Source organism: Rhinatrema bivittatum, chromosome 17 (genome assembly GCF_901001135.1).
Source record: "Rhinatrema bivittatum chromosome 17, aRhiBiv1.1, whole genome shotgun sequence".
Lineage (NCBI taxonomy): Eukaryota > Metazoa > Chordata > Amphibia > Gymnophiona > Rhinatrematidae > Rhinatrema > Rhinatrema bivittatum.
In genome coordinates, this window is record NC_042631.1 from 49,609,138 (window position 1) to 49,623,091 (window position 13,954).

General features: G+C 47.0%; 1 protein-coding gene across 8 annotated transcripts in view; it reads right to left on the reverse strand.

Annotated features, from left to right (window-relative positions):
• Positions 1-13,954, reverse strand: part of PHRF1 (PHD and ring finger domains 1) — a 352,385-nt gene that overhangs the window by 214,532 nt on the left and 123,899 nt on the right. For all 8 annotated transcript variants that reach the window (XM_029582942.1, XM_029582938.1, XM_029582941.1 and 5 more), the window contains one exon: positions 5,803-5,978. In XM_029582942.1, the coding sequence (XP_029438802.1) occupies positions 5,803-5,978 (176 nt within the window). The remainder of the gene's footprint in view (positions 1-5,802; positions 5,979-13,954) is intronic.

Consider the following 13,954-nt stretch of genomic DNA (forward strand, 5'->3'; position numbering starts at 1 on the left):
AATTGACTTTATGGATCTGAATAACCAAATTCTCCCTCTCTTCGCTATGGTCACCAATATAAACAATGCAATTTATGTACTATGAATCTTACTGCTTACAAAGCAACAGACTATATTTTACTTGCTTACAAGTCAATGGAGAAATTACTTACCTGATAATTTCGTTTTCCTTAGTGTAAACAGATGGACTCAGGATTAATGGGTATAGTGTGCTCCTGATAGTAGTTGGAGACTGAGTCAGATTTCAATCTGACGTCAGCACTACATATACCCCTGCAGGAAGCTCTGCTCTTCAGTATTCTCCTCGAAAAGCAATTATGGATATACGTGTGTTTGAATAACTTGATTAACTTGGTTAACTTGATTAATTTGATTAACTTGAACTGGTTGACATGAATTTTAGCTGGAGTCCGCCAGTGCACTCAACCGAGAAACGCCGACACCCGGTAACTATGGGTGTCCTAACTAGAGATAAAGCGTGGTTTACCCGTGCTTGTCTTGCCCTCGGGGATTGTCACCCAAGGTTTCCGTATTATGAGGCAGCCATGGGCAGGATACTGAGTCCATCTGTCTACACTAAGGAAAATGAAATTATCAGGTAAGTAATTTCTCCATTTCCTAGCGTGTAGCAGATGGACTCAGGACAAATGGGATGTACAAAAGCTACTTCCGAACTGGGTGAGAGGCTGCCCGTGGCCCACTTAGTACTGTCCTAGCAAAAGCTGTGTCCTCCCTGAACTGAACATCCAGGCGGTAGAACCTCGAGAAGGTGTGAATGGAGGACCACATCGCCACCCGACAGATCTCGGCGGGTGACAGCATCTTTGCTTCTGCCCAGGACATTGCCTGGGCCCTTGTGGAATGGGCCTTGACTTGTAGAGGTGGAGGCTTGCCTGTCTCTACGTAGGCCGCCTTGATGACTTCTTTGATCCAGCGGGCTATGGTTGCCCGCGAGGCTGCTTCCCCTTGTTTCTTCCCACTGTGAAGGACGAACAGATGGTCCGTCTTTCATTCTGATTCCGTTCTTTCCAGGTAGTGGACTAGGAGTCTGCCAACGTTAAGATGGCGTAGGCGGCGTAAGTCTTCAGAGTCCTCATTCTCGTCTGGAGATGGCAGCGAGATGGTTTTGTTTAGATGGCGATGAGAAACCACCTTTGAAAGGAAGGAGGGGACACTGCATAGCTGTATGGATCCCAGTGTGAATCTGAGGAACGGTTCCCGGCAGGATAGCGCTTGAAGTTCGGAGATGCGATGGGCTGAACATATTGCCACTAGGAATGCAGTCTTCAAGGTCAGGAGCCGTAGGGACAGACCGCGTGTAGGTTTGAAGGAAGCTCCCGCTAGGAAGTCGAGTACTAGATTGAGATTCCATAGGGATACCGGCCACTTTAGTGGTGGTCAGATTTGCTTGACCCCTCTCAGGAAGCAGGAGACGTCTGGATGGGAAGATAGACTGATGCCGTCCACTTTGGCTCTGAAGCAGGCCAGTGCAGCCAGTTGAACTTTGATGGAGTTGAGACACAACCTCTTCCTCAGGCCGTCCTGCAGGAATTCCAGGATCATGGGAATTTTGACTGTCTGCAGAAGGATGTCGCGGTCTTCACACCAGGCTTTGAATATTCTACATATTCGTATACAAGTTAAGGATGTGGAAAACTTGCATGTTCAGAGTATCCGCTCTTCTTCAGGCGAGTCCTCTCAAATGCCAGATCGTAAGAGAGAATCACTGCAGAGTCATGCATATGGGGTGTGGAAATCTGAAAGAAATGTATTCGATGGGGGATGAAGAGCTGATGTGCACGGAGCAGGAGAGAGACCTTGGGGTGATAGTGTCTAACAATCTGAAGTCAGCGAAACAATGTGTCAAGGCAATAGCTAAAGCCAGAAGAATGCTGGGCTGCATAGAGAGGAATATCTAGTAAGAGAAAGGAAGTGATTATCCCCTTGTACAGGTCCCTTGGTGAGGCCTCACCTGGAGTACTGTGCTCAGTTCTGGAGACCATATCTCCGAAGGGACAGAGACAGAATGGAGGCAGTACAGAGAAGGGTGACCAAAAGGTGTATGGTCTTCATCGAATGCTTTATGATGAGAGATTGAAGAATCTAAATATGTATACCCTGGAGGAAAGGAGGAGCAGGGGTGATATGATACAGACCTTCAGATACCTGAAAGATTTTAATGATCCAAAGTCAACAAACTTTTTCCATTGCAAAAAAATCATGATTTAAAACTCCAGGGAGGAAGACTCAGAAATAATGTCAGGAAGTATTTCTTCACGGAGAGGGTAGTGGATGCCTGGAATGCGCTTCCGGAGGAAGTGGTGAAGACTAAAACTGTGAAAGACTTCAAAGGGGCGTGGGATAAACACTGTGGATCCATAAAGACTAGAGGATGTGAATGAAGAGAGGGTGGCTTGCGGGAATGACTGCTACTACCTGGAGATAATATCCTTATTCAATAAACATACACACGGTTAATGCAACTCCAACATTGCTCTATGCTTCAACAGCAAGAGGAAATGTGGAAAAAAGGATTTGTATTCACAAAAAAGCGGGGAGTAGCTTGCTTGTTATGGCGGTTACTACCCCAAACCAAATAAGCCTGATACTTCACTTTCAATGCATATCTAGTGTAACTCTCTGCTTCAATGGCAGGGGGGGGGGGGGGGGGGATGAAGAAAAGTGCATTTAAATTCAGACAACAACCAACAAGGACTGAATTGCACAGGCTGGGTAAACAAATAAGTGTGGGAGTAGCTTGCTTATTGCGGTGGTTACTACCCCTAACCAATTAAGCTAGATACTTCACTTAAATGCAGTCCCAGCACTGCTCTCTACATTAATGGCGGGGGTGGAAGGGCAATAGAACCAGAAGGTTACTAAGGGCCAAGAGTAACAGATAAGTATGAGGAAAAAAAAAAGTGTGAAAGCTTGCTGGGCAGACAGGTTGGGCCGTTTGGTCTTCTTCTGCCGTCATTTCTATGTTTCTAGGAGAATCGGTCCTTGCTGGAGCAGGTCCCTGTGTGGAGGTAGACAAAGGGGGTTCCCCACCAGGAGTCTTCGCATGTCTTTCTTGGAGCAACAGAATAGTGTCCAGTATTTCGCTGGTGCGTGGGCACCAGTGTTATAGCCTTTAAGGCGAGCAATTTGATTAGTGTGGTTTCCACTGCCATCCTCTTGGAGAGGGAATGGCAGGGAGATTTCACAAATTTGTCTGGAGGGATGCTGTGGAAGTCCAGAAGTATCCCTCTCGAATGATGGTTAGGACCCACATGTCTGACGTTATCTCGATCCATCTTTGGTAGAATCGGGCAAGCCTACCCCCTATGGCTTCTTCCTGTGGATGGGTCTGTTGATTCTCATTGTGGGGTGTGGCTGGGGCCTGGACTTGAGCCGGCTCCCCTCTTGTTGTGTTTGTTCCAAAAGGTCTGGCCCCTGCCTGCGGGGCGAGGTGCTTGATATGTATTCTTGTACAGTCTGAAACGCTGTGATCCTCTGCCCCTGGATGTCCGGGGAGAGGGGCGTTTGCTTCTCTTGATCTTGTCCTCTGGTAACCGGGGTACTGGAGATTCGCCCCATTTGTCGGCTAACTTCTCCAGTTCGCTGCCAAACAGGAAGGTTCCTTTAAACGCCATTCTTGTGAGTTTTGTCTTGGACGGCGCGACGGCTGACCAACTTCGGAGCCAGAGTTGCCTTCTGGCTGCCACAATGGATGAGATTCCTCTGACTGAAGTGCGCACCAGATCGGAGGTCGCATCCGTGAGGAAGGATATTGCTGGTTCTAATGTTTCGATGGTTGTGGTTGTGATCCTGGCCTGTGACAAGCATGCGTGTGTCACCAAGGCACAGCAGGCAGCGATCTGCAGTGACACATCTGCTGCCTCAAATGACTGTTTAAGGATGGACTCCTGACATCAATCTTGAGCATCCTTTAGTGCCGTTCCTCCTTTGACTGGAATGGTGGTGCGCTTTGTGACTGCGCAGACCATGGCGTCCACTTTGGGGAACCCCAGGAGATCTTTGGCTGAGGGTTCCAGTGGGTATAGGGCTTCTAGGGCCCGTCCTCCCTTGAAACTGGCCTACGGGGCATTCCATTCCAGGTCAAATCAGCTGTTGTACAACTTGCAGCAATGGAAAATGGCGTGAGGCCTGACGGAGCCAGACCAGAAGAGGGTTCATCTTTGGCTCCGCTGAGGCGCTTGTGTCTGGGATGGTCAGCTCCCTCAGACTCCCGGACACGAGGTCTGGTAGTTCGTCTTTGGAGAAGAAATGCATCATGGTTCGGTATGGTTCCGTTTCTGGAGGGATTTCCCCTTCCTCCAGGGAGTCTTGGTCTTCCTCAGAGGTGTCCTTGTCACCTAAGGTTAGGCTTTTGTCCGGAGGAGGCACGTCTCTGGGAGGCCAAGAAGGGCCTGGGAGGTTAGGGTCCTCTAGTGGAGGTTGTGGTTGTGTCATCGGTGGCGCAGATTGCGCCTGAATGAAGGTTTGCAGACCTTTAAAGAATTCCACCCAGGAAAAGGTTCCTGGGTCTATATTGAACCCAGCGGCGTTCCCCGAGGGCCCCGTCTGGAGGGCCGAGCTGGGGATAGAGAGGTCCGGGGTACTATCAGTGGATCCGGATTCCTGTACAGGCTGGGGGGGGGGGGGCCTTGCCCTGGTTCTCCCAGAGCCGTCTCTCGCACTGTACGCACAAGGCAGTAGCTTCTTCATGCTGCGCAGCTCTTATGTGGCAGGCTGGATAGGCGCTATGTGCCCGGCACCCTCATGCGCCTCGCTGTGCGCACAGCGCCTATGCGTGCTCCACTGTGCGCACGGCGCCTATGCATGCACCGCTGTGCGCACGGCTCAGTTAGACGGACAGTACAGTGATCAAGGGGGGGAAATGGACCGGAGACCATGTGATTAAGATGGCGACCCCGCCTCAGAGGGTCTCCATGTGGGAGGACCCTCGAGCCGGATCGGGGTCTAGTCTGGAAGGGGCTGCTCAACCTGATGGGTCAGACGCTGACGGGCGATGTGTGTGGCTATCCGAGCCTCGGAGACTTAAAGTTTTCTACCCTACCTTGTCTCGGCTCGGGTGGTCTCCGGCTGCGGGGGGAGAGGGAAAATACCTTCACTGCCACGCTCGGTCTTGCACCCGCTGCCTCTCAGCCGCTCCCTCCTAGAGGTTAAGTCCACGCCAGAATCCGGCTGCCGGACCAAGGCTTACCTCTGAGGGATCTCAGAAATCACCTCAGGAATTCTCGACTGGGGGAGGGACCCTTAGGTATCACCACAGGAGAGCGGGGCTTGTCTTGTAGAGGTAAGATTTTGGAATTGTCTTTTTTCTTTGGGTTTGGATTTTCTAACGCTGTGCAAGCATGTGTAGAGTCCCAAACTGCTATAGAGAAATACTGAAGAGCAGAGCTCCCTGCAGGGGTATATGTAGTGCTGACCTCAGATTGAAATCTGACTCCATCTCAACTGTTATCAGGAGCACACTATATCCATTGGTCCTGAATCCATCTGCTACACGCTAGGAAATACTACAATTCCAAGTCCTCATATAACTACTCTCAGCCAATCAGGTGCTAAGAAATACTTTGAATAGGTAATAAAGAAAAATGGAAACTGGGCTTATGGTTGGGGGAATTAGAAATATTGAGATGACTCATGCAAGGGTCAAGAAAGAACGCTATGCTTTATACATCTGCCCAGAGGAACAGGAAGCATACTAACACAAGTTCCCAACTACATTCAGCTCAAGGTGCACATACTGACTCAGATTAATGTCACCTGAGAGCTATTAATCCAGCCCAGTACCTGAATTTGTTGTGCTGTTCGAATGCGTATTTGATTCACAGTTGCACGAACTCTCTCACTCTGTCGAGTCCTGGCTATTGCACGAGTTCTCATACCATCCATCCGATGCCCACTGCTGGAGGTGGCCACACGAGGCTGGGGAATTGCAGCTTCATGATCACTTAGAGAGTCTGTCTCTGTATAAGAGCATAAGAACATAAGAAAATGCCATGCTGGGTCAGACCAAGGGTCCATCAAGCCCAGCATCTTGTTTCCAACAGAGGCCAAACCAGGCCACAAGAACCTGGCAAGTACCCAAACACCAAGATCATCCCATGCTACTGATGCTAGTAATAGCAGAGGCCATTCCCGAAGAGCAGAGTAAGACAAAAAAAAATCATCATACCTGATACAGTCAGTATCTGTACAGGAGCTCCCTACATACAACAAATATCTTACCCCTGGAGAAATTCTGCACAATTCAGAATTTTTGCAGAATTCTCCTCCTGCGCAGAACTCTGCATGTGTCTTGCAGAATTTGACAAAGGATCAGGAGGCAGAAGTGTTAGCCTGCACAGCCAGAAAGAGGAAGCAGCAGTGACAATGTCATCCCATGCAGACCAGAAAATGAAGGAGGAAGGGACTGTCTCTGCCTCAAAACTCTGTTAGGTAGATCTAAGTGAGGGAAACGTTCATAAGGGGTTCCCTTAAAGGTTACTCCCTCTCCTTAGATCACCATGTCACACAAATTTAACATATTAGTGCTCCTTAGAGATAATATATTGGTAAGAACAATTAATTTTAGCGAAAAGAGCAACTTAATAACTTAGGCAGAGATATAGTCTTAAAAAAGAATATACTTATTTCACATTTGAGGGACAATACTTAAAAATCTTGTATTGTATTAGATACAGAAAGGTAAGCAACAAACAGATGGTCTTACCATATACAAATTAATAGCCAGTCTCGTCTCAGTCTGCCATGAGTTAAAATGGCAGCCTCGAGTACAAATTTTTCATTTATGCTTTTCATTTGCTGACAATTTTAGGTACTGAATATATTAAGCTCTAGTGTGTATATTCTATTAAAAACTGTAAAAGCCTCATTAAAAGGAAGCAATAGAATTAAAGCTGGTATATTTTTCAATATTTGTGTATTGTAATATGCTTATATATAAGTATTCTTCACTAAGAAGCACCTAATGTTAATACCTATTGCATAAATACTACATCATGTGCTCAAAGGATTTAGCTACATAGAGATTCATGATCTCTAATATTTTATAAAGCCTTACGTTATAAATGCTTAGTTTAGCTAGCTGAATGCCTTGATTTGCCTTGCTATACAATTTTATTATGTGCTAAAAGAAGACCTATTGCTATATTAAAATAAAACCTTATTTCTTTACATATTTATTTATAATCAACTCTCAATGGCTAAATACGTAAGCACTGGTTTATGAACTATAGCTACAGAATTAAAACAACTGGTGTCTTTTTTTCTCAAATCAGAGCGATGTATCTAACTTGTGCATAAGTCCTGAGACCTTTGCCAAACTAGACTAATACTACTGAACAGCCTATTAATCCTGGGCTATCTTACAATTTTCAGCAATATTCATGTTATATATTTAGGATTTAAACAGGAGCCCAGTATGTCAGAGTTTTTCTTTTTTTTTTTTTTTAAAGGTGTAGGGCCCCTAGGCACTGCCTGAGACTCAAGGGGCCCATCCCACCAAGTCAGGACCTATGGAGGTGGAACCTGAATGAGATAGAGGGACAGCAAATGGTGAGACGAAGCCAGAACTAGACAGAGACCTTGGGGCAGGGCCGGTGCTAGCTTTTTTGTTGCCCTGTGCGAACAGTAACTGTGCTACCCCCTCTCCCCTTCTTCATTCATTGTCTGTCCCGGATCACCAAAAAAAAAAAAAAAAAAAAAAATCCCAGCTCCCTCCAATGATACAAACTTTAAAAACTGACACCAAGGTCACATGATGTGATAAGCTAGGGAGGACATGTTCTCTAGAGCTCTGGGCATTTCACCCCTTTCTCTAGCTAATATCTGGGCCATTTGAACTTAACAACCGAAGCTTTTTCTTACAGATCGATTTATGCATAAATCTCCAGGGATGAAGCCCTTGAAGGGTGGGGAAAAAAAAAAAAAAAGACAAAGAACGACTGAAGCTACCCTCTGACAAAATGGCCACCGCAGACTGAGAATCATTGGAGTCAAGCTTTTCTTTGCCCTCTCTAGATTTGCTAACAACTAAGGTAACATCGGCAGTGGTGACAGCTCTGGATATAAAGTTATCTGCTATCTCTGTCCAGATTGCAGAACTCAAAGCTACCCTGGCAAGAACTATGTCCGAGGCTAGAGATGGCGGAAGGCCATATAGGTAGAATAGACGACGACATCACAACTTCAACAGATCGCCACGCTAGAAGTGGGAGTGCAGGCCGAGAAACTAGAAGACCTGGAAAACAGGTCATGAAGAAATAACATCAGGCTCTTGGGAATCCCCGAATCGATACTGGATGTTAATTTAGCTGGGTTTCATGAACCTGCCTCATTGAAGCTCTCGAACTCTCATCACTCAGATTCTTTCAAGGTAGAGAGGGCCCATAGACTCAGTAATCACCAGGAGGGAGATCCCAAACCAAGACTAGTCATTGCTTGGTTGCTTAATTGGTCTCATAAGCAATACATAATGAGAGCTTACTGGGCTAAAAAGGAAATCACATATCAAAGAACATCAATCCGGTTATTCCAGGACTACTCTCAACAAGTTTCTGTATGGCGCAAAGCCTTTCAACCTATATGTGCTGCTCTAGTGGCAAAACAGATAAAATTTCTCCTTCAATTCCCAGTCCGGCTTTGAGTGCGGCACGCTAATCAAGATCAGGTGTTTGAGCATCCTTCTTTAGCGAAAACCTTTTTAGCTTTCTGCTGTTTAAAATATCCACTCAGTTTGGTGAATTGCCTGTTTGTCATTTCCTTGCAGGCCGATACAGTACACTGTGCTCCGACGGAGTGCACTATTAACCCGCCATTGGACGCACGTTTTCCCTTACCCCTTATTCAGTAAGGGGCTGAAAATGCGCGTCCAACCCACCGAACCTAATAGCGCCCTCAACGTGCAAATGCATGTTGATGGCCCTATTAGGTATTTCTGCGCGATTCACAAAGCAAAATGTGCAGCCAAGCCGCACATTTTGCTTTCAGAAATTAGCGCCTACCCAAAGGTAGGCGCTAATTTCTTCGGGCACCGGGAAAGTGCACAGAAAAGCAGTAAAAACTGCTTTTCTGTGCACCCTCCAACTTAATATCATGGCGATATTAAGTCGGAGGTCCCAAAGGGTAAAAAAAGTAAAAAAAGAAAAAAAAATTTGAAGTCGGCCCGCAGCTGTCGGGTCGAAAACCGGACGCTCAATTTTGCCGGCGTCTGGTTTCCGAGCCCGTGGCTGTCAGCGGGCTTGAGAACAGAAGCCGGCAAAATTGAGCGTCGGCTGTCAAACCCACTGACAGCCGTCGCTCCGGGCCAAAAGGAGGCGCTAGGGCCGTGCCAGTGTCCCTAGCGCCTCCTTTTGCCTGTTTGTACCACCGGGCCTAAATTAGCATACAGAATCACGCACACAGGCGAGTGGGCTCTCCCGCGGACTTTACTGAATCGGCCCGTTAGTTATCAATACAGCTAGGTCAAAAAGTCCTACCTTCAACCCGCCATCTCGCGAGAGCGACCATGGGCCTTGGCTTTTGAGAAAAACCCCCACTCTGTGACTTCACGATTGTTAGAAATGCGACCACTGCAGTGCGTGTCTTAACTAAAAGAAAATGTCAGCTCAGCAACATGGACCAATTATACCACAACCGATTCTGTCCACAACACTAGACAGAATAGTCTTCTTCGGAATTACATCTAGTGAGTAAAAAACCCAGTTGACCATGCTACTGGAAAGGAGTTGCTCTTCTATATCAGACATCACCCACTCTCCGGAACTCAGTGTTGGGAGCCATACCGGAGACGACTCCTGGAGCATGTTTTCTACCTTAGCTCTGGAGGGAACTCTCCTGAAAATGTGTTTAAAAAAAAAAAGTACTTGGTTCTTTTTCTACGGCTGTGAGGGGCAAATTAGTTCCAGTAAAGAACTACTGATGTACCGTTTGGTTAATTAACTCTTCTGCTGATGTCTCATACGAACTAGCGGGCTCATCACCACGTCTTTCTCTCTTTATATATGTTTCATTTCTAGGGGTAAGTGACCAAACACATCAGAATGTGCCTTCTATCGCCACCATGTTTTGCTGGCGAATATAAGTTTATCTTGGGGATAGGGATTGGGTAAGGGGGTGAATCACATATGGCTTCTAAGAAAGTGGGACAGGATAGATCTATTTTTAAAAAGCTTTTTTCAGATGGCTGTACAGTGGTATATTCTTTCCAAATTATGTTTCTCTAGGATATCCTTTAATGAAAGGCTCTCTGAGGCTGGGGGACTTGCAGTAACACACCCCAGCTATTTTCTCTTGGTATTTTCGTCCTTGACGGTTGGGTCGATGGCTGAACTGATTAGGTTAGTTTCACTGAATGTTAATGGGCTGGGTACCCCTATTAAAAGAACCTGGATACTTCATGAGCTCAAAAGGCACAAGACGGATATTGCATGTATCCAAAAAACGCACCTGTCCAACCAAGAAAATGAAAAACAGAAAAGACTGGGTTGGAACCAGTTTCTACTCTGCAGCCACAGGAAGGAAAGCTGGAGTAACTATTCTTATTAATAAAAATACTCCTTTTCAGCTTACTCTATAAAAACCCAGGGGGGTGGTTCCAGATTTTAGTAGGGAGCCTTAAGGGTAAAGAGATCACCCTCTGTAATATTTATGATCCTAATTAATATGACCAGGCTTTTTTTTTGACCAGATAAACTTATAACTATTGAATAAATGGGGCACAGACACGGTGAGGCAATGTGAGATTGGTCATATTGCTGTGGACCATCGGTTGGAGAGACTCGGGCTGCAACTATAACATGCAAAGAAATTACGTTAACTCAAGATAAGTATTGAGAAGAAAGTTAAAATATTGAAAGTTTTAATACATGGAGCACTTGCACATGAAAAAATATAAAAAGGACTGACCAATGATTAAGCATAAGGCAGAGTGACAAAATGGTATGAATTACCACACTATGACGCCTAGTATGAAGGTCATATAACGTATGCGCTATTGAATATTAATTATTGAGATGATGGGATTTTAGGATACAGTGTAGCAGTAAATGATGACAGACTTAATTGGCATCTCAGAGACATGGTGGAAAGAGGATAACCAATAGGACAGTGCTATACCGGGGTACAAATTATATCACAATGACAGAGAGGAGCACTCGGGAGGAGGTGTGGCGCTTTATGTCCGGGATGGCATAGAGTCCAACAGGATAAACATCCTGTATGAGACTAAATACAAAATTGAATCTTTATGGGTAGAAATCCCTTGTGTGTCAGGGAAGACTACAGTGATAGGGGTATACTACCATCCACCTGGTCAAGATGGTGAGATGGACAGTGAAATGCTAAGAGAAATTAGGGAAGCTAACCAAATTGGTAGCGCAGTAATAATGGGAGACTTCAGTTACCCCAATATAGACTGGGTAAATGTATCATCGGCTCACGCTAGAGAGATAACGTTCCTGGATGGAATAAACGATAGCTTTATGGTGGCTTCCTTAGGGGTGCGCGCGCCAATATCATAATATTTAAAGGGCTTGCGGCGGGAAAATCCAAGCGGCACCATTAGATGACATCATCCAGTCTGCCCTATAAAAGGTCTACCCAGTCATCTGCTAAAACACCTCAACAACAGGTCCCACTATACCTGTGTAAAGCGTGTTGCTACAGCATCTTGTTTTCAGGCTAGTCTCTTCTTCAGTGTTTCTTCCCTTCTGTGCTCCTCCTTGCCTGATCTGTCCTTCCTAACCATCCCTTTGGACAGATACCTGGATTGATCTCGGCCTGACCTCGGATTATGTTTGACCGCTGCCTACCACTAACTACTGCCTGATCTCGGATTAAGCTCAACTGCTGCCTGCCACTGACTACCACCTGCCTACACTCCTGCTGTCTATGGACCTTCTCTTCGGCCATCAGCAGAGACACCCCCCCTCCCCCAAGACCTGCCAGCCCCAGCATCTGAAGGCTCAATCCGAGAGGAACGAGGGATGGTATAGGCAAAGCTCCCAGCTGGGTCTCTGCTTCATCCGGGTCCACCTGCTGATGGTGGGAACCTGCAGGGCTCCTCCCTGCAGGTTGTGCCAATCCTGCCTCAGCCTAAGGGTCCACAAACACAATGGGTTGCTGAGGCCATGGACCTGGCAGACCTGACCTCTTTGCAGGCCATTCTAGGTTTTGCCTACAGGCTACACGAACAGCAGCAAACTTTGGAGCTTCTGACCACCTCCATGGAACAGTTGACTACCCACCTGAACACTCTGACCAGTGCTTCGGTGCTGCCTCCATCTCTGCCAGCACCATCATCTCTCAGAGCCACCAATCAGCCAAGATGCCAGAAGCTGCCCTAGGGCATACGTGTGCCGACAACATAAGATTTAAAGGGCCCGCAGCGGAAAAACCCCAGCGGCACCCTTTAATGACATCATCCAGCCTGCCCTATAAAAGGCCTGCCTGGAAGTCTGCTTAAACACCTTAGCAATAGGTCCCATTACTTCTGTAGAGCATGTTGCTACAGTGTTTCGTCTGCAACCCAGACTCATTTTCAGTGTTCCTATCCTTCTGTGCTCCTCCTTGTCTGATTTGTCCTTCCTATCCGTCGCTTCTTCCCTTCAGACAGAAACCTGGATTGACATCGGCCTGACCTTGGATTACGTTTGACCACTGCCTTCCACCAACCACTGCCTGACCTCGGATTACACTTGACCACTGCCTACTCTGAATTATGTTTGACCACAGCCTGCTCCTGGATACGCCTGACTACCACCTGCCTATGACCCTACTATCCACAGACCACCACTTCGGCCATCAGCAGAGACCCCACCATCCAAAGGCTTAACCCAAAGGGAATGAGGGCTGGTACAGGTGAAACTCCAGGTGGGTATCTGCTTCGTCCAGGTCTGCCTGCTGAGGGTGGGAACCCTGCAGGTTGTGCCAATCCTGCCTCAGCCTAAAGGTCCACAAACGCAACATGGGGTCTGAAAAAGTGACTCAGATTGTCCACTATCCCATTCTCCGCACTAGCCATATATGTGGCCCTGAGCCCCATCTTGTGGGAGAGGGCCCAGGACCATATCTGAACTGCCTCTTGACACACAAGATAAGAGCCCATACCTCCCTGCTTGTTTATGTTCCACATTGTGTTGATTCAGACAGTTAACCAGGTGGCAATCTTGTTGAACAGTCTCTCTGAAAGCCCACAGCACATACCTGATCAGCCGAAGCTCCAAGAAGTTCATTTCACAGAGATGTTCCTGGGCGGACCAGAGATCCTGGGTGCTGAGCCTACTTACATGGGCTCCCCAGCTGAGGGTGGATGCATACATGGTTAGGACAATTTGAACCCAAGGAATTTGGAGGGATACCCCCCTGTTCCAAATTGGAAATTACTTGCCACCAGAACAAGGATGAAGTCCCAAAGATCCTGAATGGACTGACACCACTGGGATCTCAAGGTCCACTGGGTTCTTCGGATGTGCATGTGTGCCAAAGGAGTAACAGGTATTGTTGTAGCCATGTAGTCCAACAATCTCAACATGTTCCATGGGGATACCGACTGTCTTATTTGAATCTCACCGCGATAGCCATCAGGATGATGGCAGTTACCACGGCGGGAAGGCCTCAGTCTGAGCCGTGTCTAGCAGGGTTCCAATGAAGTCCAATCAAGGTGGTGGACTAAGATGGGACTTGGGGTAGTTGGTGACGAACCTTAGTGTCTCCAACACCTGGATGGTTGAGCACATGGACCCTTTGGCCCCTGCCTGAGCGGTGCTCTTCTCCAGCCAATCATCCAAATCGGGGAAAACATGGACTCTCAGTTTGCAAAGGTGCACCACCACCACTGCCAGGCATTTTGTAAAGACCCATAAAGTGGAGGTTAGCCCAAACGGCAGAATGCAATGCCGGAAGTCCTGTTTTCCCACCACAAATCAGAGATACTTCTGGT